Genomic DNA, 25,140 nt, shown 5'->3' on the forward strand with positions numbered 1-25,140 from the left:
TAATTCTAACGTCACAGGCATGCACAGTGTATGCAGTCATGATTTTAGGCTTTCTATAGATATCCTTGTTCCTTTACTTTTTCTGCCTTATCACACCTCTGAAACAATTAAGCACAATATATATCCTGGTGTCAGGGGCATACTGTTGAGACTTGGCTCTAGGGCCAGAGGCAAATGATCCACATGGAGTTCCCAAGCACCTCCGACAGATCTTGCAGAATACTGTTTTGCCTGCAGTTCTTGGCACAAGCCAAACTCAAAATGTCAGACAGTTCCTTGGACACAGTCCTTCTCCTTCCCCACCCACCCCCATCCGGAGAGCAATCAAACTGGGAAGTGGATCAAGTAAGTCAGGCAGCGATAGTGAGCCAAGCAGATGGAGATGAGCCTGGAGATCTAAACCAACAGTTCCCTTGCAGACGCAGCTTGGACTTCTGCTGCAAATTCTGCCTAGATTTCCCGGGGATTTTGATAAATGATCCCAGAAATTAGGCTACAGCTGATGGGTGAGCAATATGTGGGGCTAAAGCACTAGAACAAACAGAACCAGAAAAATCCAGCCCAGAGACTCAGTTACCACCATGTATAACCCACATGTGTGTATCTGTGCTTTTGGACCAAATTGGGGGAATTTCCTCAAAACCAAATTTGGATGGATGACAAATGGATCGCAGTCTGGACAGAGACATGACAACATTAGGGTACCTCTGCAGAGGAGCAAAGACCTGGAGGCAATGCTTTTGAAAATAAAGAAATTTATTTTATTTTGTATAAAGCAGGGTTACAATGATGTATAAAGTATGCATGAAATAAGGAAGAAAGGATTGAGGGAGCACACGGGCTCATAGGTATTGGGTTTTGTTCATGGCCCAACAAACCATGGGTTGTCAGGTTGTCTGCCCCCTTTACAAAACTCCACTGAACAACACTTTGTAGATCAATGCACCTGATTTCTGGTGCATTACTTGGAGTCACAGGAAATGCATCTGTTTGGTGGCCATGTGAGAAGAATACAGGAATCAAGTTCCTTGCACAAGCAAACCACATGTGGTTAGTGCAGATGTAACACTGGTTAGTCTTAACCATGGCTAAATGACTGGGGTTTGTCTGCAATATCATACTGCCTCCATGTAGTCTTTCAGCTCAGGCACAAATCCCTCTTTGTGTCTGTCTTCATGGTGGAGGATACTGACCATATACTCACTCCAGAACTGAGCCTGTCAGGCATGGAGGCTGAAGAACTGGGCCATCTTGAGGTGATGAGAGAGGATATTCTAAACTGCCTTGAAAAACTAAAAATTAACAAATCACCAGGGCCAAATGGCATCCACCCAAGAGTTCTGAGGGTACTCTAATGTGAAATTGCTGATTTCCTAGCAAAACTGTGTAACTTGTCCCTGCCATCAGATGGGCCACTGTGTGAACCAGGATGCTGGACTAGATAGGCCTTGGGCCTGATCCAGCAGGGCTGTTCTTATGTTCCTCTCTTCCTGTAGCTGTAACTATTACGTACTATTATTATTTTTGCTATTTTATACCACTTTTTAACAAAAAGTTCACAAAGTCATCTACATGAAAAAGAATAAGACAATATTGTCTTATGTTCCCATCATCTATAAAGAGACACAAGGTAGATACCAGCAACAACCAGTCGAGAGATGTTGTGCAGAGATTGAAAAGGGCTACTTGCTCCCCCCTTGCTTAGTATAAAGAGAATCACCATTTTGAAAAGGGGCCTCTTTGTCATTGGCACTGATGTTAATTGTAGTTATGATTAACTTGGAGGTTTACTGTTGCTTTAAAGACAATGGCTGACATCCAGACTAAATTACTCACAGGTAGTCCCACTGAAATTATGGAACAGGTTCATCATGTTTATACATTTTGTTTGGTCACTGATTTGTGCATTTTTGTGAAGAAAAAGTGAACTTAAAACTTAATAAATATGGACAACTCTCTTTTGGTTCTGCGTCAGTTCTGCTGTTGCAGAAAAAATGTCCCAACATTTTATTAATAATATATTTTTTATTTCCGGATGAGTATGCAGGTATATCTTTTGGTTTGTTCTGAAGCTTTTAGCTAATATCTGACATTCAATAGCTATATTTGCTCAATACATTGTGCATGCGAGTGTCTTTTGTGTGAATGACTGTGTGTTCATTTAAAAAGTGAACTTGGGGTACAGGCCCCTTCAAATCCAGTGTACAGATTAGAAGTGTACTATTGTGCATGTGTTGGACATATTGTGTGAATAGGGCTTCTGTGTGCACAGTATCTGGAAATCATTTTGTGTGTAATGAAGAACTGATGCTGCTTTTTTTTTTGTTAAGCCTGGTCATAAAGTTGCAATATTATTTTATTGGATTTCCCCCCCTTTTTACAGTGTGTGACTATAGAAAAACTACAAGGGTCATCAGTTAACATTTCTACCGAAGATGGTTTTTTAAAAACCAAATATCTTTATGCAGAATCTTCATTTCTCTCTTCAGCATCTGGTGACATTCTCCTGGGGAATGTTCATGGTAAGATAACAAGAGTTTCCATCTACAATTATAGCTACATTTCTTTTAGTCAATGCCTTTTTAAGGAAAAATATTCTTTTGTATGCATAGCAGAGTTCCTTCTGTGTTTATAAAGCAGAATATATTGCACCCATTTTTTAATCTCTTGGTGAATGTCAAATTAGATTTTAAAAATTAAAAACATTTTATTCATTCATAAAGCTGACTTTTGTAAGATCTTTGGTCACTTTCTGGTGTCCTGAAGTTAGTCTCAAAGGCAAGTGCAATCCAACAGGGTGGTTAAGTGAACTGTAAGAGAGATACACTATTGAAGGGGCAAGAATTTGAGATTAGTTTGGTTAGGAACTACAGAGTCAGGTAGATATCACAGTTTAGGTGTTTAGGTATGAAATGGATCTCCATCATTCACACTTACAAAATGCAGCAAGTTGAGATGAAGCAAGAATCTCTTGAGCCAATGGACTAACTGCTGGGCACAGCTAATCAGTTTTCTTCCAAGACTGCTTTATAGAAGTATTCTCAGGGTGTTAAATTGAAGCCTTCTGTTTCTGTAGATCTTTACTTACACTCTGCTGGTAGCTGGTTTTATTTAACAGTGAAATTGAGTAGTTCTGCTCATCTTTCAATTAAAAAGGGGAAAACATAGTTGTTAGGCCAGTGTCCTTATTAGCCAATGACAGGCACCATGTTAAAATAACCCATACTCAAAATTATTAACCATTATATTGGCAGTCACTATTATAAGATGAGGTTACCATGCATGAGACCTGGCTTTAAAATAAATAGCATTTTATTAAATATTCCTATTTTAAAATATGGTGAAATAAAAAGCAGATATCACAAGAAGAGATCTTGTGATGAAAACTGACAATTGGTGAAGAGTTAGAAGAAATTCTTGTGGCATACCCATCTTTTCTTTGTGAACAACTGTTAATGGCCAATTCATATACTATTGCAGTGATGGTGCTTCAGTGCAGCTGCTTTAGGAACCGTTGTGGGCACAGCCATGGGGTTGTTCTTTCCATGCCAGCAGCATCCCTCTTCCTGGGATGGAAGTGGGATGGAGGCCAAGAAATGTTGGCATGGGAGGGAACTGTGTCATGCATATGAATTGGGTTTAAATCTTTGCAGAAATCAGTGGGGTTAATGATTCTTGGCATCTGGCATTATGACTTCTGGTAATAATGCTGCATTTGTGGAAATGTTTTACTTGATGTTTTGGGCTGGCACTGTGCATTCCAGCCAATCACTGCCAATGTCTCTACCATTCTTGGGCAAGTATCTTATGTTTTGATCCAGTGCTTTTCATCTAGTCTTAGGAAGATGACTAATTTGACTATCCTGTATTGGTGGTCAGAACGTGGGTGTACTGTCCTTGTAGTCATAATTCACCAGACTCCTGGTGTGCAGACTTTCCATGTTTTCAAACTTTCCTGTTTGAGGTATTCAATCACAGCAATTCAGTGCTTTGGACTGATTTCAAAAACTACCCATCTTAGAACTTCAACGTTATAGTATCAGTACAATGAGCTATCATTTTCTGTCTAGTTTGTGCCTTGCTTCATAAGCTCTTCTTTCCTCCCTTCCACCACCACTCTCACATGTTTCTAATACATAAAAGCTCTCCCTATTTCTTTTATAGTGATCTGAATGCTGACTTTAACTCCTGGCTGTCATCCCAGTCTTTAGAGTAGAGCCAGACTGACTGGGCACACATAGGCTTAAATAAATAAATACGATTTCATTTTTAAAATCATGGAAGTACAAACTATATTTAGCAGCTATGTAGTACATTAGAGCCAATTTGCTCAGTACGGTATCTAGTTCAAGGTTTCAAACTGATAGGTTCTTGGATAATTGCACTTGCATATATTCAGAAAGGCCTGTTCTGGATGTTTTAAATTGAGCATAAAACACACAAAGGATATATGTACATCATCTTTACATCCCCCACCCTTGTAAAAAAACATGGCTAGGTTTCTCTGTCTGGGTACAGCGTAAAGACAAATAGTCATACCTAGTGTAAACAAGATAACTTGGACATTACTTCATGTTTGGCGGGGGGACCCCATTAATTAAATTTTACTGGAACTCATCTGTTTTTAAACAAGTGTTCTTTCTATAAAATTAAACAGTTCTACAGGTCGGGGTGAGGGGAACTCTCCTAAACATGTTGATTCACCCAGAAGATTTTTCAGCCCATTTAATAGATCCCATCTTGCTAATGGGAAGGAATTATTGTATTGCATTGCATTGCACCTCCTATTTTTGCTCTTTCTATACATGGGTATAGCTACAGTACTGGCTGGTAGTACACATTTATTTATTTATTTATTTATTTATTTATTTATTTTTATATACCACTCTTCATCCTAAGATCCCAGGGCGGTTAAGACCCCAGGGCGGTTACTACAAATGCACCACCAACCCCAGCACTTTAGTTACTGTGCACTACCGATGCTGATAGCTGCAGTGCACTCTCTCTTTCTGATTTTTGTACACTTACAGTGTTGCTTCTTTAAAAAAAATGTACAGAGTCAGATGTTTTATTTTTCCTGTAGCTATCAGCTCTAATATGCCAGAGCCAATCAGTGTTGACCTTTTTTCAGCCCTTTTGCTTGGGTATGTACACTGGAGACCCCTTTCCCCATCAATTAACTCATCAATGAGGTTGATTCCCCCCCAGCAACTGTGTTACTAAGTCTGTGAATATGGGAGATGTTATATGCTATTGGTTATACGAGAAATACGCCGCAGATTAACACTCGGTAGGGTTGCAATAACCTTAAAGGCCAAGTTGAAGACAGATCATCCTGGAGAGAATCTATCTATTTGGTCACTAAGAGTCGACACCGCCTTGACGGCACTTAGTCAATCAATATCCTATTGGTTATTATAGCTTTGGCTTCACCTGCTCTGAAACTTTCTCCTTTGTTCCCTCTCCTTCGGGTGAACTTCAACCCAGCCCTGTTTGTTCCTCCTGGGTTAAGCTGGCCTTGAAAGATTACGCTGGGTTCTTGCAAATTAGCCTTAAAGGGCTAAACTAATTTGAAAAGCACTTACATTTATATACTACTTTATAGCCGGAGCTCTCTAAGCGGTTTACAATGATTTAGCATATTGCCCCCAACATTCTGGGTCCCCCAGCACCACCGTCTGGACCCTTCCCCCAAGAAAGAACTGGAACCACTGCAATGCAGTATCTCCAATTCCCATACTCGAGATGCGGCCCAGAAGCATACCATGGTCGATGGTATTGAACGCTGCCGAGAGGTCCAGCAGAACCAACTCCCCCTGTCTAGTTCCCAGGCGTAGGGCATCCACTAGAGCGACCAAGGAAGTCTCAGTCCCATATCCGGTGCGGAAGCCAGATTGAAAAGGGCCCAGATAATCCGTATCATCCAAGACCCTTTGCAGCTGGGACGCTACTGCACGCTCTATCACCTTGCCCCAAAAGGGCAGGTTAGAGTCCGGTCTATAGTTGTTCGGGTTGGAGGGATCAAGGGAGGGATTTTTTCATAATTGTCTTACCATTGCCTAATGAACAACCCCTGAGACCTAGGTCTTTCTCACTGGGTTTTTCTGGATTGGAAGAAGATAAGCGTGGTTTTAAAGTTGGAGGAAGAAATGTCAATAACCTGCACTATGCTGATGACATCACTCTGAAAACTGAGAATGCGGATGATCTGCAAGCTCTAGTAATGAAAGTCAAGGCGCACAGTGAAAAAATGGGACTACAACTAAATGTAAAGAAGACTAAACTAATAACAATGGGTACAGCAACCAGCCTCAGAATAGACAATGAAGACACTGAAGTGGTGGATAGCTTCTGCCTTTTAGGATCAACTATCAACAGTAAAGGATCCAGCAGTCAAGAAGTTCGCCGCATACTAGCACTTGGTAGGGTTGCAATGAAGGCCTTGGAAAGGATATTTAGATGCCATGACATGTCTACACCTACAAAGATTAGAATCGTTCAGACAGTGGTTTTCCCCTTGACACTCTATGGATGCAAAAGCTAGACTTCGAAGAAGCAAGATAGAAAAAGCATTGATGCTTTTGAACTTTGGTGCTGGAGAAGACTTTTGGAGGATACCACGGACAGCCAGGAAAACAAACAAATGGATTGTGGAACAAATCAATCCAGAATTTTCACTTGAGGCACAAATGACCAGGCTCAAACTGTCATACTTTGGACACATCATGCAAATGTAATAAATAAATAAATAAAATAAAATACCCAGCTCCCTTGAGAAGTCCATAATGCTGGGAAAAGTTGAAAAAAAAGAAGACGACGACCAGCAGCAAGGTGGATGGACTCTATTATGGCAGCAATGAAAACACTATTGGGAGACCTTAAAGGCCAAGTTGAAGACAGATCATCCTGCAGAGTATCTATCTAGTGGTCGCTAAGAGTCAACACAGACTTGACGGCACTCAATCAATCACTCAATTAAAGAAGTATTGGCAGCAAGGACCGAAAGAAAAGAAGAATCTAGAGAAGCAGGAGTGGACAACTTTGTTGGCCCTCTCTCCTCCAAGATCCTCATCACACTATCTGTTGTTTGTGGCATTTTGTTGTTATGCTATGAAAATTTAAAAAAGAAAGTTTCAGAAGTTGATCTTGAAACCTGATATGGTATCTTTCATGTGTTTTTAGATAGCCAATTTGAAAATTGGCCTCAAACACTATAAAATGCATTTTTGTTTGTTGTTTAGTGCCTACAAAGGTGTCGGGGAAAGACAGCAAAGAAATGGCTTCAAAAAAGCAGCAAAGTTTAGATGTCTTTTTAGTCATAAGAGAAGGAAAATAAGTTAATATAGAGAGAATGATTCATCATCAGACTATCATCGTTCTCAGTTTGAAAAACAGAAAATGCCATTATCAAGCCTGTGAGGAGCATCTCAAAACTACAAATAGACTACTCATTATGGCCTGGCAAAGTGCCAGTGTACTTGCTCATGGACCATACTAGTGCACTGGAGGAATGGGGGGAAACAGTCTCAGTTACATACTGTGAGATCCCTCTGTGCCTTGGAGCTTTGCCTATGGTCAGATTGGATTAAGCCCTTCATATCTTTAGCTATCTCAAATTTTGCTGATCACTATAATCGTCTTTGGCTTCCCAATCCAAGGCCAGATACAAAACATTACTGAGCTGTGATCTTGGACCTCATATGGTTATTTGTCATTCCTTTCTGATCATGTTTCTGAAAGTGTCAGGAACTCAAAGAGAAACAATATAACATGTAGTAGTATTCATATTTGGCCTCAAGTTGATACTGAAATTGCCCAAACTTGGTATTTTCTAGATGTCAGCACTATAGCACTGGTGAAGAATAAATAAGCATTTGGCTAGTTAGACTTCTTCCACTCCCTTTCCTGAAGTATCTAGATTTAAGGGTTGGATAGCATAAAAATTATAGGCTTCATTAAACACTGGTATTGGTGGAACAATTATATGCCCCCACAATTCCAGGGGAAGCTCATCTTTCCAAGCAGCATATTGAACTTGCTTCAGCTAATTTGCATTTGGGGAACTTTGTTCATCTTAAAATGTTTACAGTTCCTTTGAAAATATCTTTAGAAAGTCATAACCCAAATGAGGTAGTGAATCTTTTTTGAGAAGATCTAACAATGTTTACATACAATGTGGGTTTTAACAACAACAAAAAACACCCACAAACAAACAAAAAAGAACAGTATATGCCATTGTAAAGGACTGTCTGGAAATCATTTCGGAACTCCCAGCTGCAGGACACATTTTGGATTTGAAGCCTGCAGGATCAAAATCAGAACTGAATGAGGAATCAGGGACTTAACTGAAAGGACAGTTAAGGGACCCTATATTGAAATTATTTCTGTAAGATGGCACTCTGTGCAGGGATCGTAATGTTTGATATCTGCTTAGGATGCTCATGGTCCTCGTTATGTAGGATGCCCTCATATTAGTGCCAGCTAGTGCTGTGTGAGGCCTTTTATATACCAAACAAAGGCATTTCCCCCAATGTCATTTATTTAATTGTTTACAGTTGTGAAGTGTTGCTAGAACGATGAGCCATCTCGCCAGATATTTAATGCACTGATTTGATGGTCAGAATACCCACACCAGCATTGAAATTGTTCAAGAGCACAACTGGGATCCAGTAAGGATAGGCTGCTGATATGCAGCTTCCCTACCATGGTCTCCTTTTAGACTTGCTACTTAGTACCAAATCTGCGGCAACATAAACAGCTACATACTGCAGAAGGTGGAGAACGGCTGTTGCACCTCAGAAGTGCCATGAGAAGGACAAGAGTTAGGCTGCACTGGTTCCTTTCCTACTACAGTGGACCCTCGACTTACGAACTACTCGACATCCGATGTTTTCGACTTACGAACGACAAAAATGGCCGCATGCTTACGAATTTTTCGAGCTACGAATGGAAACCGTTGGCGGTTTAGATGCGGTTTCCTCGACTTACGAATTTTTAGATGCGGCTTACTCGACTTACAATTTTTTTTAAACCTCCGTGGGTGCGCTTTTCGACTTACGAAATTTTCGACCTCCGAACGTGCATTCGGAACGGATTAACTTCGTAAGTCGAGGGACCACTGTACTAATCCATACTACCAGTACCAAGACTTATCCAGGATAGAAAAAGAACTACAGTGACTCTTCAGGCTGGCAGTTATGCAAAACAAACAAACAACAACAACAAAACAGTTCTGTAGACTAAAATGAAAGTCTAGTCTGTGCTTGACTCGAAAGAATACCACTCTAACCCTGCATGTTCAAACAAGCAAACAACCGAGTCCACTTATTGTAATATAAGCTATTTGCCTTTATACAAAGTCCACCATGAAACAAACCTTAAACGCTGAACATTTAGAAGCACTGCAATTTACAGAAATTGTGACAGCAGAGAAATACCATAAACTCTGTAATGGTCCAGTAATCCACAGCCTTTTCTTTAGCTTTGGAACACATTAAAAGTGCTTGAGGAAGAAACTTTGCTGTCCTAAACATGACTTACTTTACAGTGTCCTTTAGCAAAAACAACTTATCTTGAAGAGAATATCTCGTTTTAAAGCTAGCAGTGGATGGATATACTTTGCATGGAAGTCTTTGTGTATCTCACATTCAAAAATAAAATGAACAAGATGTTCAGTGGACTGGAGAGTGCTAAAGTACGCTATATCTCTTCTAGTAAGTAAAGTTGTGCCGTTGAGTCCGTGTCAGCTCCTGGCAACCGCAGAGCCCTGTGGTTTTCTTTGGTAGACTACAGGAGGGGTTTGCCATTGCCTCCTCCCACGCAGTATGAGATGATGCCTTTCAGCATCTTCCTATATCACTGCTGCCCGATATAGGTGTTTCCCTTAGTCTGGGAAACATACCAGGGGGATTCAAACTGGCAACCTCTTGCTCACTAGGCAAGTTACTTCCCCGCTGCATCTCTTCTAGGGATACCCATAATTCGGCCCTCTTATTCCACAAAAGGATATTCAATCCAGTTTTGGAAATGCCAGTTTTTAGCTTCACATCAGTTAGTTCCCTTACATAAGTAGATATAGCATAGATAGGTGAAAAAAAATTGCACATAAAATGGGTTTGATTAACATTCTCTTATCGCAGCTGTTCGTACCTGCTGCTCAATATCTTGAGTTGTTGCAAAATGGCACGTTGACCCTATCACAGTCTAAAGATGATGATAAAGGAGTTGACAGGAGTTCACCCCTGCTAACTGAGCAAAGAGACACTTTTAAAAGTGGTGATTCTCTTATGTTTAGCAGGGGGAGAGCAACTGGCCCTCTCCAACCCCCACACAGCATCCCTCCAGTGACTGCTGCTGGTAGCTGCCTTATGTTTCTTTTTAGATTGTGAGCCCTTTGGGGACAGGGATCCATCTTATTAATTTATTATTATTTTCTCTATGTAAACCGCTTTAAGAACTCTGGTTGAAGAGTGGTACATAAATATTGGTGGAAATATCTGAAATAGTCAGTTGCTTTTTGTATCTCCAAGCACCATGGCCCATCTCTTTGAGAATGTTCAATCTGGAAAATATGTTATTATTATTGTTATTATTATTTCAATTTCTATACCACCCTTCCAAAAATGCCTCAGAGCGGTTCACACAGAGAAATAACAAATAAATGAGATGGCTCCCTGTCCCCAAACGGCTCACAAACTAAAAAGAAACATAAGATAGACACCAGCAACAGTCACTGGAGGGGTACTGTGCTGGGGGTGGAGAGGGCCAGTTACTCTCCCCCTGCTAAATAAAGAGAATCACCACATTAAAATGTGCCTCTTAGCCAAGTTAGCAGGGGTCCTGTTGACAGAAATGGATGGATGTGCTTGTCTGTCATTTGTTTAGAGTCCATTGTTGTGACCCTCTGGAGCCTTTGGAGGGGAGAGGGAGTAATTGCCCAGGCATTTACAGTTTACCCCACTGTAAACATGGAGTTCCCCTCCACATCCAAAGGTACGGTTTAGTATTTGAAATGAATGATCCTTTTCATTCAAGGCAGAAAGACTAATGTTAACTCTTGATCCTGGGGTTATATTTTATTTCAGTATTTTGCATTATTACATTGACACAGACTTCAGTGGCTGACATACTGCTCAATGTTACACATGCGGTACAACATAACGATTGTGCAATTGCACAAGAGCGCTCTTGTGCCTGCACAGAAATGGCACAAATTGAGTTGCATGACAGTACAGCCATTATATATAATTGCTACTGCTACCCCTGTTGCACAAATTTTACACTTGCACAACCGTGCTCTTGTGCCACTGTACAGACATTCCATTCCATTGCATGTGTAAACATTGTGTAGTACATTGGCCAGAGAAAAAGTGATGGGATGGGGAGACTTGAATGAACATTTGGCCTCCAGTCCCTTCAGCCTTAAAAAGGCCCTGGAACCATCCAATAAGTATCTCATGTATCAAAACGTGTGTGCGTGTGTGTGTGTGTTTACAACTACTATAAACAACAATTAGTTCCTAATGCCAAATTGTTTGGACTGAACAAAATAATTGGTTCTTTCTCATAGGATGTTTTACAGTCATGAAGCTTTGGGGAAGATTTTAATGTATTCATTATTTTCATCTAAGCCACCACTGTAAATATTAAACAATGTGGCTGTCATGGGTCCCACTGTGTTGTTACCACATGTCACAGCCCAGTCTCAACCAGCCCCGTGATCCTAAGCTTCAGCGCTGCAACCAAGTAGACATTTGTTGTTTTTTCCCCTCTGGCTGGGTCTACTAAAACAACCTTCCAAACCTCTGTCATATTCAAAGTTAAGTAGGATGGAAAGACAAGTGTGGGGTGGGAAAATGGACCACAGCTACAAATTTTTAACTTCTGAAGAAGAAAACTTTACTTTAAAATAGTTCAATTCAAAACAATAGTTCTTGTATAAAACAGCAACAAAATGAGCACAAGGAAGACATAAAATATGAGCAAAACGTGTCCAGTCTATCCTGCACTATTCAGTTCAGTTTATTACGATCAAAGATCAGCACACAGATCAAATCCAGATACAAGAGTCCCAAAAAGTGAACATCAATAACAGTGAAGAGCCAGCGTGGTGTAGTGGTTAGAGTGCTGGACTAGGACCGGGGAGACCCGAGTTCAAATCCCCATTCAGCCATGAAACTTGCTGGGTGACTCTGGGCCAGTCACTTCTCTCTCAGCCTAACCTACTTCACAGGGTTGTTGTGAAAGAGAAACTCAAGTATGTAGTACACCGCTCTGGGCTCCTTGGAGGAAGAGTGGGATATAAATGTAATAACAACAACAACAGTGCATGCATATATATAAACATACACATAAAATATACAATTAAGAATTATTAGATAAAACATAAAATAGAATAAGATAGCAAAATAAAAACAAAACAAATTAAGAGCCTGAATTAACCATCACCGACACACTGTATGCAGGTCTTAATCACAGCTGTACAAAACTTGGCCACCAGATGCGAGACATCAGTATATGTATCAGAAAGAAATAAGTTTATATAAAACTCATCAGAAGCCTTTAGATATCTAAAAACAAGAGGGACAATAAGTGTGTCCTGCACTAATACTAGGCCCTAACTCAGAGTCCTTACCAAGAGTCTTCTTGCGATCACCCCTAGTCAGCTTCTGCAGCAAGCCTGGCTTGTTCCTTTCTCAGCCTCAGTCCTGCTCTTCCTTCCCAGTTCTGGGGGGTCCAGTCCCAGAAAGTTTCTTCCGCTGCTTTAAGAGTGATTTGGGTCCTCCAGAGTCACAACTCTCCCAGTGATTTCTCAGCTCCATTTCCAGCACCAGTTCTGATTCTTTCTCAGACATCCATGCAGGGGCGTAGCAAGGTTGGAGTGGGCCCAGAGGCAAGATTTTTAAATGCCCCCCCACCCCCGCTCACTGAACCTCAGCTCATGAAGAAATCTTAAATGAGGCTGAATAGTGGTAACAAAAAGCGTAGTAAAATGTATGTGTGTATAACCTATGTGCCACAATAGAACATCATCCTAAATTATTTTTTTTAAGATTTTGTAAATTGTGGACTATGCAAGTCATTTAATGGTACTAGAGAAAGACTTGCTGTTCTGGTAGCTCCAGCTCTTAACACTCACATCAGTTTCGGAGGATGAACACAACTGAAGGAAGCCCGGGTGGGTGCGTGGCTGGGGGAGTCAGTCATGTGACTTGCCTCTGGTGGCCTCCCAAGGCAGTGGGCCCCCAGACAACTGTCTGCCCTTGCCCTATTATAGTTACGCCCCTGCGTCCATGACAGCAACTCCTTCATTTGGATTCTTCAGCTCTCCAACTTGAACAGCACTAAACTCTGCTGAGGGCAGCCTCCTTATTTTCTTTTTCCCTCCATTTTTTTCCAAACAAACCAATCAACACCAATCAAGTTCCCACCATTCATTCAAAACATACCCACTCAAATCAAACTCCTCTCTTCCTGCCAAAATCAAACCAGTATATTTCTTCTCCCTCCAAAACCAAACTGTAGAACAGAAGCTGTGAACCTTTGACCCCTGCTCAGCTTCTTAACTTAGGGAGTAAGCAAAGCAATACAGAAGTCTTATATACAAAAAGAGAAGGTTCAAGCCTTATTCCTTCACAGTGTCCCATAGATAGCTTGAACATGTCAGGGCATTGCAGCAAAGTGTTTATCCAAGTCCAATAAATAGGATCAGGATCACTTGGCATGTTGTTAATTTGCTACCATATATGATTGGGTGTATGAAACCATGTATGCCAAGCTGCAAATCGCTTTTCTCACTTCCTTGCAGGTGACACAACCCTTCAAACGAGAACAGGAAATATCACAGTAGGTAAGTTGTGAGGTTTTTGTGTTTTAACCAAGACAGCATTGTTGTGTTTGTACCACAGACGAGAATGGAGAACTTCTTCAGCCACTGGGCAACTTTTAATCAAGTAGAACTGTGCAGTGGGTATGTCTTTGGAGAATTTAGCTTCTCTTCACCAACTCTTGTTGCAGTGCCCTGGAGCTAGGATAGGCAACTTTGGCTCTCCAGCTGTTGTTGAATAACAATCATCACAGTTTATTGTGGCTGGGGATGGTGGGAGTTGTCATTCAACAACAGCTGCAGAGCCAAGATGGCCTATCTCTGAGCTAGAAGGTGCAAGTTTAAAATCGGTCAATGGACTTGCTTATGGTTACTTCTGCTAAGGTAGGGCTGATGTGACATAGCATTAATTCAGAGTGTGCACTGGAATTTGTGTAGTCGGATTGAGTGTGGTTTTTTTAACTAGGAAATAAATTCCACTTTGTTTAGTGGGACTTACTCCTAAGTAAGTGGCCTAGATTGCAGCCGTATTCTAGTTTACAAGATAGTCTTGAATCGAGACTTAGAGATCAACTCACTGGTTGGATTTGGACAATTTACTATCAGCGTATCCCCCCACATCTGAAATACGTTAGTTTATTTTTTAAATTAAGATTCTAGCCATAACTGGACCTTAAAATGGCATTCAATACATTTTTCATTAATAACATTCTAAAAATTGCCCATACGTTTCCGATATGCCAATAATTTCCTCTGCAAAGTACAAGGTTTTGGTTATAACCTATAAAGCCCTAAACAGCTTGGGCCCTGGGTATTTAAGAGAACGCCTTCTCTGTTATGAACCACACCGCCCACTGAGATCATCTGGAGAGGTTCATCTGCAGTTGCCATCGGTTCGTCTGGTGGCTCCTCGGGGACAGGCCTTCTCCATTGCTGCCCTGAGGCTTTGGAACACACTTCCTGCTGACATAAGAGCCTCCCCATCTCTTACAACTTTAAAAAAGGCAGTCAAGATGCATTTGTTCACCCAGGCTTTTAATTAGACATTGTTTTAACTGTGTTTTTATTGTGTTTTAATAATTCTAACATTTTAAATTTTAATGTGTTATCTTTTTATTGGTTTTTATTGTCTTGTAAACCGCCCAGAGAACTCGCGTTTTGGGCGGTATAAAAATGTGATAAATAAATAAAATTAGGGCTATGCCCCAAATGCGATTCAGCGTCTGAATTGCAGCACAATCCCCTTAACAGTGAGGGCATACACAGTTCCTTTAACACGGAGGAGAGCAGACACATACCTGCTCCTCCTCCGCTCACTGCCGCTTCCATAATCAAGGCGCTCCCCCCAACTATATGTGCTGGCAGGGCATCTCCCAGCTGCCCCTGTGTGATGCTGGTATGCACATGGCTTCTACCCATGCGCGGCAGCCATTTGCGAGGTCAGCATGGTTGTAACTTGCAGGCAACCTCTCCCCCAAATGTGATTATTGCTTTGATACAGGGCATGTCGGCTGCTTCAGACGACATGCATGATGGGTGTGCATTCTGTGGGAAACTCCAGGTCCCTTTTACTTTGTACCTACTATGATCACTCAGATTCTCCACGGTATTTTTTCTCAGAAGGCCAACATATCTGCAAAGCACTACCTTAAGCAGATAAAGACAAATTATGAGATGGGGGTATATCAAATATGTATATATTAGTACATAGCTTTGGCTCTGTTGGGGAAAATGGTTCTGTTTGGTTCTTACTTTTCTAAAATAACCTTGTTTGTTTTTCATGCCAGTTTGCCAGATGTAAATCACCAACTGTGTTGCTTTGCAATTAAGCCAGTTGCCCAGAGTGTGTTGCATTCCTTCCTTCCAGGAAAAATAATATATTGTCAGACCTCCTCCTCAAGCTGCTCTGTGATTTATAGGAGGCAGGTGGTTATAGTGCTACAGCTGTTTGTCGGCTTGACGCAGCCTTCAGTCTGAAATCATGGCAAATTAAAGTCTAGTGAATGCACACATTATGTATATGCACTGCATTGCGGTTTGCGCATGTACAGTCTGAACTTTCAGTCACTTTAATTGAAGGTGTGGTGGGGGCTCACACATGAACATAGACCCCACAGAAATGTAATTATTTGTATAAAGAGAAGAAGAGACTGAGAGAATTTTCTGAGTGATCTGAATGCTGTTGCTTCTGTTGTTTATGCTATTTTTCTAGGATTGGTCCTCATGTTTGATTAATCAAAGCCAGAGAACTAAAGTCACTAAATTACCAAATTATGCTTATGTGATAATTTGCTTATGCATGCCGCTGCTGCTTCTTACCATTTTAAATGAACAAACGCGTTGCACTAAACTACCACCATCAGGGCAAAAAATGTCTCAACAGAAGTTAGGAACGGAAACTGCAGCATGAGACACAGCTTTCAAAGCTCCTCTCTTGCTTTATGAGGAAGAGTTTAAATGAGGCAAGCAATCTGTAGATGTCCTCATTATCTGATGACTAATGGAGTTTCCACTGTTAACTTGAGCACATACTAATGGGCTAGTTGCTGACAGCCATACTGCCTGTTTTACATGTTTTGAAGATTATAGTCTGCTAAAAAAAGCAACAGATTAGTAGTTTTTCCAGTTTGAAATCGTTAACCATCATCCTCTTAACCAATAAATGTTAAATTAATTGGTTAGAGACTTGAGTTTTGGGCGGTATACAAATGTGTTAAATAAAATAATTAATAAATAAATTAAACTGCTATGGTAAAAAAACAAAACAAAAACCAGAGTTGAGGCAGCCATTTTGGTTTAAGCTGTACAAAGCTGAGAAATGGGAACCTAAGGCTGATACCTTGTGATCAGGAATGATGCTGTGCAAAGCCACCAGTTTGACCTCCATCCACCTAGATTTATTCCAGGTCTTTGAGGCCCAAATCAAAATGGGGAAGATGGAGTACCTGGAACCAACAAAGATGCCCGCATTTGATTATATTTATCATCAAATGCTCAGTACAAGAACCTTTTTGAAATACTGAAGGAAGTAGAAGTGATCTACTACAACTGTAGTTTTAAAAACTGTCACTCATTTGTAGGAAATTACTCTTTTTTGGTTCCCTATTGAGACCACCTTAAGTGGCACAGTGGGGAAATGCTTGACTAACAAGCAGAAAGTTGCCAATTTGAATCCCGCTGGTACTATATCAGGCAGCAGTGATATAGGAAGATGCTGAAAGGCATCATCTCATACTGTGCAGGAGGCAATGGTAAACCCCTCCTGTATTCTACCAAGAAAACCACAGGGCTCTGTGGGCACCAGGAGTCGAAATTGACTTGATGGCACACACTTTACCTTTACTTTATTACATAACACAATAGAACAAAATGGCCCAAAATAAAAATTTATGTCCTTAACTCTCAAATCCACCAGTTAGCCAACTAATGCTTTAATTTGTTGATTATCCATCTTAAAGCTTACAGTCCTAATTATTAGCTAGGGTTGCCAGGTCCAGATGGTGGGAAAAGTTGGTATTTGTCACCAAAAATAGTAGAATTAGAGGGCGCTTTTCACCAAAAAGTCTCCACTTTGCATATATTATTGGTTATACCTGTATGTTTATTATATATGCATATTTTCATACAAACTGGATAATTAGAGAATAAATACAGCTCACCACTGTGAAGCTGATGACCAGGTGAGCTGTATGCCTGTTCAGTCTGCTCTCTAGGTGCAGAGTTCTCAAGGCCGCTGCGTCTTAACCATAAATTCATCTCCTGGTTAGGTTTACCACGCCACAGTCCTCTGTCTTCCTCCGCATAGGTCACCCAGCCTGCTCTCCCCAGCCAGGCCAGCAACCTCACCTCTTGGCTCGAGGCAGGGCAGCCAGCTAGCTACCGAGCCAACCCCTTTGCATGCTGGCGCAGTGGTTGTACACTCGCTTGTTTTTCTCTCTGACTACAAACATTTATGTATCGCTTTTCAACAGAAGGTTTCACAGTGGTTTTCAAAGAAAGATAAAATGCTCCCCTATATCCACAGGGCTTTCAGTCTAAAAAGATTCACCGAGATTCACCTCTTTAAAAGGTGCCCTTTTACTTGGTTAGCAGGGGTAACTGCTAACTGAGTAAGGTTAGTTAGCTATCTTCTCACTGCCACCATCACATGAAACCAGCAAGCTCTACCTGCCAGGCCCACCTCTCGATGCTCCTACATCATGTGGCTCTGCTGCAACCTGCCACTGAAGCAGAACCTCCCCTCTGGCTCCCCATTGGATGGCTAGTCAGTAGGAAGAGGGAGGAGACCTAGGAAGAGAAGCTGCTCCTGAAAGCAAAGTGTTCTGAGCAAATATTCCAGAACTTCGGACACCACAACAAATGCAAGAAAATGTTTGGTCCTCAAAATAATTTCGCTTCCTCCTGATGCAAACAAACAAACAAAACCAAGGCTTTGGGTCCCCCCCAATAGTCTCACGTCCTCTATAAAAGTCCCTAGTTAGGAACCCTTATTATTAATGTTGCTTTCTGTGATCGTGAAATTGATGCTTTAAAGGGGGAAATTGCACATGTTGCAGCTTCTTTCCAACATATTTCCCACCCACAATCCAACATAGTTCACCCATGCACTTTACACTCATCACTGTAATCTAACTCCTTCCACCTGTATTCCTGTTGATGCTAACTCTCTACCGTGGGAACAGTCATGAAGTTTGGAGTGAAGATAAACTGTATGTGATCTCTTGAAATAAGGATGTCATTTCGTCTTGCATGCTGCCATTTATCCATGAGTTAGTAACGGGACCTTGAGACCCTGCATTAAAGGAGAATCGTACGAAAGGTCATGGGCGCAAGGCCATGGGTCTAAGAATTCTGGACTGCACCACTGGCAGCATGCTTCACAATGTGTGTGTGATATTTCAGTATTCTTTCAGCAAAAAGTTCTCTGTATTTAGCTTGTTGTGGAGAAGTATGTCCAATCTTTTTTTCTTGCTATGTGTAGGGCATTTAAAACATTACCTACAACGTGCATGTAATGTGTACAGCAGCTGTTGGGCATGCCTAAGCCCATTAAAATCTGTGGCACTAAATTGAAGTGACATGTATACATTTAATTGATTCCAGGTTTCTGGACTCTTGCGAGGTTTTGCCCATTAACTTTTTAACATGCTCTGAAAGTGTTTTGGAACAGTGGTGAAGTATGTAGATCTTTGAAATGAGGTACAAATGAATAAAAAGCTAGATCAGAAAGTTCTGGCTGTGCTTGCCTCAGAAGAGATGCCATAGAAGCATTTTATGGCAGAAGAGATGCCATCAAAGCATATCCATTTGTCTGAGGATGTAGCAAACATATATACAAACAAAGAAAATTGCCAATTAGTTTTGCTATCTGTATATAAAATGACTGAGAAGAATATGTATACATGTTCTTTTGATTGGAAGACAAAGCATTGAGGCACTTGGATAAAAAAAACCCCAACCTAAAACAACCCTTGCATAAGACATTCCAGACCTCTGATGTATAAGATGACTCTCAACAATAATTCCATCCAGATTGTTTAACTTCATGCAGAAAATATATTCCATTCTGCTGGGCTATCAAAATTGAGTTATATATATTATTATTATTATAATATTTATTATTAATTCAATTTCTATAGCAATTTATAATACTTTTGCATGCTAGATGGCATGTATCTTGTTCAGCATCAGTGTCTGCAGTTGTTATCTAGGGCACCTCATGAATAGGTGAATTCTGAATTCATGTTCTACTCCCTGAGGACCAACAAAATGTATCTGTTTTCAGATGGTGTATCCTAAAATTAGATATGTGAATCTTAAAACCAGCTTCAACATAGGGTAAAAACCAGCTTCAATATAGGGTAATTAGGTCTTGGGAGCTAAAATTTCAAAATTTTCATTAGCTTGTTTTCAGAAAATTTCTTCTTTAGTAAAGAAACTACCACCTGTTTTGTTTCCCCTAGCAATGATAAGCCTATTTTGGCAAATACCCATAGGATGATTAAGTATGGCAAAATTCATTACATAAACACTTATGGTAGCTACCTTTTTTGGTGAACTTTTTGGCATAACCCTTTAGTCCCCATACCGTACTCTAACTAAGCCTAAGTACACATAACTGAAATAAATACACATTCTTTTTCTGTGTCAGTTGCTTTCCTCTGTGTTACTTCAGATTGTAATCCCCTTGGGGCAGGAACCTTCCTTCTTATTTTTTATCATTTGGTACATGCACATTGATGGTGCTGTATAAACAGTGATCATGTCAAGTTTGCTCACTCAGAGCTGTCAGCTAACATTGCCGGAGTAATCTGTTCCAACTGCTGCAATTCCAGATATTTTGATAATCAAAGCTTCAGCTTCAGAAGACTGAGTACATCCACGTGTACATACTTTGAATGGTGGAACCATTGTGGAAGCACACTTACTATTTTGTTTATGAATGTAAACCTCTTCCAACTATGAGCTTGGGAAAACTGTTTCTTTGTGTTTGGAGCACAAATTGGCTGTGCAGTGTATTGATTGTATTATTGTGTCTCAGAGCCTCCTACCCCAATCAGTTTTTAAAAAATTCTCTTCAAAGAATTGTGTCTTTAAAATTCATCAAAAATCAGTGAGTGGAGTGATCTCCTTGCACATCCACACATCTAATGTTACCATCATGTAGCACCAACGCCACTTGAAATTTCAGAGCTTTCATTTGGGCTTCTTTGAGTTTCCCATTGATCTCTGTGGGGAGATTATCCAATGGGCCCCATGTTCAATTCTTGCACACAGGACCCTAAAGAGCTTGTTATGCCACTACACTCTTTGGTTGCATGCGGCATGACCTGGATTACTGGTGAATGGCCATTGTATCATAGAGGAAATGTGTATGTATATATATTAGCTCAAGCAGTAAAGTGATTCAGAGCACAAGTTTAACAAAGGAACAAACTTTCTCAATTTTATTAATCCTGTTGGCAGCCTGTGAGAGGGTTTGTGGTCTTCCGAGGTCAGTAAAATGAGTACCCAGAATGTTGGGGGCAATATGCTAAATCATTGTAAACCGCTTAGAGAGCTCCGGCTATAGAGCAGTATATAAATGTTATTGCTATTGCTATTACCTATGAGGCTAACAAGCACTATCCTAAAACGTGTGTGTTCTTTAGGTTTGTAGGCTGATGTTGCCTGCTAGCAGAGAAGTTATTTTACATAGCACACTACCATGTTCTTTCTCACTTGGACATGTCGCTACATATAGGGGGTTCCGAAAATGTAAGTAGCACAGGAATTTGCTGAAAGTAACCCTCTCCACTGGCCCAATATGTACAACTTTTGTACTGATTAGTCCGAGTAGGAGCTACTGGAGTAAGTTTTGGTGCTTTGGCAACTTTTTCTCAGCTAAGTTTGTGTGTTCAATTACATTGCATGTATTTCAATTCCTGTAAGAGTTTGTGAATATTAGGAGCTGGCCACTTTGGGCAGTCCAACTCTTGGAAAAGCTAAAAGGTTTTACTGGAAATGATCTGTTTTAAACTATGCCCCCCCCATGTCTTTCATGGTAAAAAAGGAGAGGATGATTGATCATCAAGATAGTATGCCTGCTGCTGAGATAGCAAATATTCTGAATGTTCATACAGAGTTTCCACCTGTGCTGAATTGGTTGCTTTGGTTTGAATTGTTCCATAAGTGTATCTGTTTTCTAGGCTTATTGAGATTAATATAGCTCACTGCTCTGTACAATATTTGCCTCGCTAGAGACGATGCAGTCCAGATCTGCAATATTCTTTCCACTTTCAGGAATTCAGAACAGCACCACCATAAACTCCCAAACCTTCTTTAAACTCCCCATAGTTCAAAAGACAGGAGTGAGGTTCAAAGGTCATGGCTAGAGAGGGGGACATTTTGGTATGCAAGTGCTAATGTAGTGGTACACACATCTATCAACTTGCTACTTCACGTACTAAAATGTGAAGACAGAGTCCTGAGACTATGTAGATAAGAGCCAGTGTAGTACAATGGCTAGAGGTTTGGGTGTGAGAAATCCAGATTCAAATTCCTGCTTGTTAGGAAGCTTCCTAGACATCCTTAGCAAATTTTACTATTTCTTGGTCTAACCTACCTCCAAAGATGTAAGGCTGTTGTAAGACTAAAATACCATTCTGAGGGTGAAACCACATATGGTGTGAAACATGTCATTAGGGCTTCTGACTTTTAAGGAATATATTATTATTGCAATAGCAGCTGTGTGGGGCTCATCACTTATATGCAGGGAGAAGATTGTTAACCCCTTTCCCAATGGAAATTGCCGCCCTCCCCATAGCTGCTATTAGTCCCAGGAGGGAAATTCCCATATGTGGTTTCCTCCTGACCTCCTTGGAGGGAGGGCAGTAAACAAATGTAACTCACAAATAAGCAAGGAGAGAGAAGCATACATGTGCGCATGCACGTGCACATGCACACACAGCTTGTGCTCCTTGGTATTCTCCGACAACAGTTCCCAGAATGGCTCACATGCATGAGCTGCTAGACTCCTTTATAGCTCTCGCTTCACCCCCAAGTATAAAAAGTAGTTTGAAACATACAAGCCAGCGGTGGTGGTGGTGGTGGTGGTGGTGGTGTGTGTGTGTGTGTGTGTGTGTGTGTGTGTGTGTGTGTGTGTGTGTGTGTAAAATGGACCTCATGATTGCAGCCCTTCATGAAAAGTCGGTTTTCTTAGAGTACGAACAGCTTTCCAGGTCCTAGGACCTGGAAGTTATGTCTTCATAGTCTCACACAGTGTGATTCATCAAGTCCCAGACCACTAATTCGCCGGATTGCCAGCATTGTTTCCCCTTCCCCCCCTCCCTCCACCACATCTGAACCAGATCAGCAGCTGTGTCTGTTTTTTAAAAAGCATGAAAACCCTCTCCTCTGGCCAAAGGTTTGTTAGATCATGCTGAGAGACTCTGGTCATAGTAAACTAATTTGCTGTACTAGTCAGTTCTCTGTTACACCTGCTGCCTTACCAGTGCAAATAGGAAGCAAAGAGAAACAAACATCCTAATTTGAATATTATCTAACGTTGGGGAGGTGGTCCTGTTTTCATGATTCTCCGTCTCTCTGCCAGCTCTTCTTCAGTCTCCTTCAGTTCATTCCCATATTTAACCAGCCAGTTTAACTCTGTTTTCTGAATGTTAGCGTGTTAATTTTCCTTTTTTTTAAAGCATATTAAATGCTTATAAGCTCCTGAAATGTCTTAAATTTAAGACTGTTGTGATAAAAACAGTCCCAAAACAGCCACTGTAAATGGCCTGCAGATTATTGGCTCTTTTGCTCTTTATATTGGTCTTCTTTTGTTGTTGGGTATAAAGCTGAACAAAAATGGGCTCAGCAACAGTTGCCTTCACCCCAGAAATCTGTCTTTCATAAACTGCAACAAAGCTATCAAAACTGTTCCTGCCAAGAAAAAGTGTTAGTCAAAACCAAGATAGTTGAAATCTCTCAGGAGAACCACATCATTTATCATAGCCATCTGTTTCTATTATTTAAGGATAATGCCTCTTTTTACTTTTCCCTTAAACCGTCGGGCTACAGACTCTCTATACAAACTACTGAATTTAAGATCATCTCATTTTCTTGGACACAATCCAGCTGAGGGTGAATCATTTAAGTTCCACTAATGTAACGGGAGAGATGACTAACTGAAATCCTCTTGATTTCAATAGAAGTTGAAAATGTTTTGTTGGACTGTGCTCAGTGTCCTTTAATGGCACCTACAAACCCATTGCTGCTATTTAAAGATAGTGGCTAATATGTTGCCCAGTGAAATGTTGGTGGTTCTGACCTGCCTGTGCCACTCGATTGCCTAAACAACCTACTGGCCTCTTGTGCAAATACTTCAACTGTTGCAGTTTCACTTTTGCAATGCTACTTGCCTTAGAAATAATGTAAGTAGCATCACTAAAGTGTTACTGCACCAGTTGAAGTACTTGTGCAAGAGGGTCTTAGGCGCTTGCAATGGTGCAGTGGTTCAGAACCACCCATATTTCACTGTGCTATATGTTGGCCATTGACTGATCCAACAGATTGCATTTGGAGTACCCAGAGTGGCACATGCAAAACCTTTAAACAAACACAAGGGGAAAAAACACCAAAATCTAAAATTCCACTGATCCGCTGGTTGGAGGGAAATTGGGGACAGTCCAGTCCCCTTCCTGAACAGACAGTTGGAATTCTAATTTTTGAAATTAAATTTCAAAATTTGAGATTTCATCAATCTAATGCCAGTCTGATTGGGTGGGAGGTTGCAAGAACCATGCATGCAGTTGTCAGTCTAACTAGGGATACTTGTGCCTCTTTCCATACGTGTGTAGCCCCCTCTCTGGATTGTGGTTGAAACATCTTCCACATTGGAAACTCTGGAGCAAGTTTTTACAAATAAAAGGGAGCCAATTGCCAGCTCTCTTTTCTTCTCAGTTCCCTTGCAACAATGGTGAGAAGCTTTGCATCCTAAACATTTACACATTTTGTTTAAATGTTTATTGTTTATTTCATTGTTTATTTTGTTAACTCAATCTTTGGATTTTAAATTCCTTTTTTGGAAAGGTTGTGGCAGCAGCTTTATAGAAGGCTTCTAGTGGAGTCCCCTCTCCCAAGGATTTGTCAAGTTCCAGATGGAAACACCCTTAATTGGGGGGACTGGGAACATATGTTAATTCGCTGACTAACCCCTCATATCGTCCTGATGATAGTGCAAGGGGTCATTCGGCAACAGTCTTCTTCAGTGCTCTTGCTAGTGCATTGCTTCTCAACATCCTATAATCCTATTCTCACAACCACCCCTGGGGCATGGTTGGGGGGAGGAGGCAGGGGAGAACCTACCCACATGAACCAGGCTGCTTCAAGCTGTGCGGATCTCTGGAAATTGGAAAAATGAGTCCCAGCCTTCGGATATTCCACAGTGCACCATGCGACCAACATGGTACATTGGGGGAGTCTGAGGTTCTAGGCACCCGACTCTGAGTGTACATGGGCTACTAGCAGCCCGAGCACACACACACACACACAATCCCAGCCCTGGGGTGAAGGCGCACTTGTGCCCTCTAACCAGTGTTCCCTCAAAGAAGTGCGCATGTGCACGCACTCACACATTTTTTGATGTCTGCTTAGTTAATGTTAGATCCCGCGCAGGTTGAATCGGAAAGATCCTACTCTGAATCCATGTGCACACACACTGCCTTGATAATGCTGCTCAGAACAAATTCAGAACACTGCCTCTAACTTCAGGAAAAGGCTGGGTACAAAACATGGGCTTGGGGCCAAGGCAGCGCAGGCTCGGGGTCGATCCCGGC

At 41.0% G+C, this 25,140-nt stretch overlaps 1 protein-coding gene across 3 annotated transcripts in view; it reads left to right on the top strand.

The window, feature by feature from the left end:
• Positions 1 to 25,140, top strand: part of FAM185A (family with sequence similarity 185 member A) — a 59,409-nt gene that overhangs the window by 7,571 nt on the left and 26,698 nt on the right. For 2 of the 3 annotated variants that reach the window (XM_053258488.1, XM_053258491.1), the window contains exons 4-5: positions 2,384 to 2,522; positions 13,808 to 13,849. In XM_053258488.1, coding sequence (XP_053114463.1) covers positions 2,384 to 2,522; positions 13,808 to 13,849 — 181 coding nt within the window. The remainder of the gene's footprint in view (positions 1 to 2,383; positions 2,523 to 13,807; positions 13,850 to 25,140) is intronic. The other variant, XM_053258490.1, reaches the window with a different exon arrangement.

The sequence above is a fragment of the Hemicordylus capensis genome, chromosome 5 (assembly GCF_027244095.1).
Source record: "Hemicordylus capensis ecotype Gifberg chromosome 5, rHemCap1.1.pri, whole genome shotgun sequence".
Lineage (NCBI taxonomy): Eukaryota > Metazoa > Chordata > Lepidosauria > Squamata > Cordylidae > Hemicordylus > Hemicordylus capensis.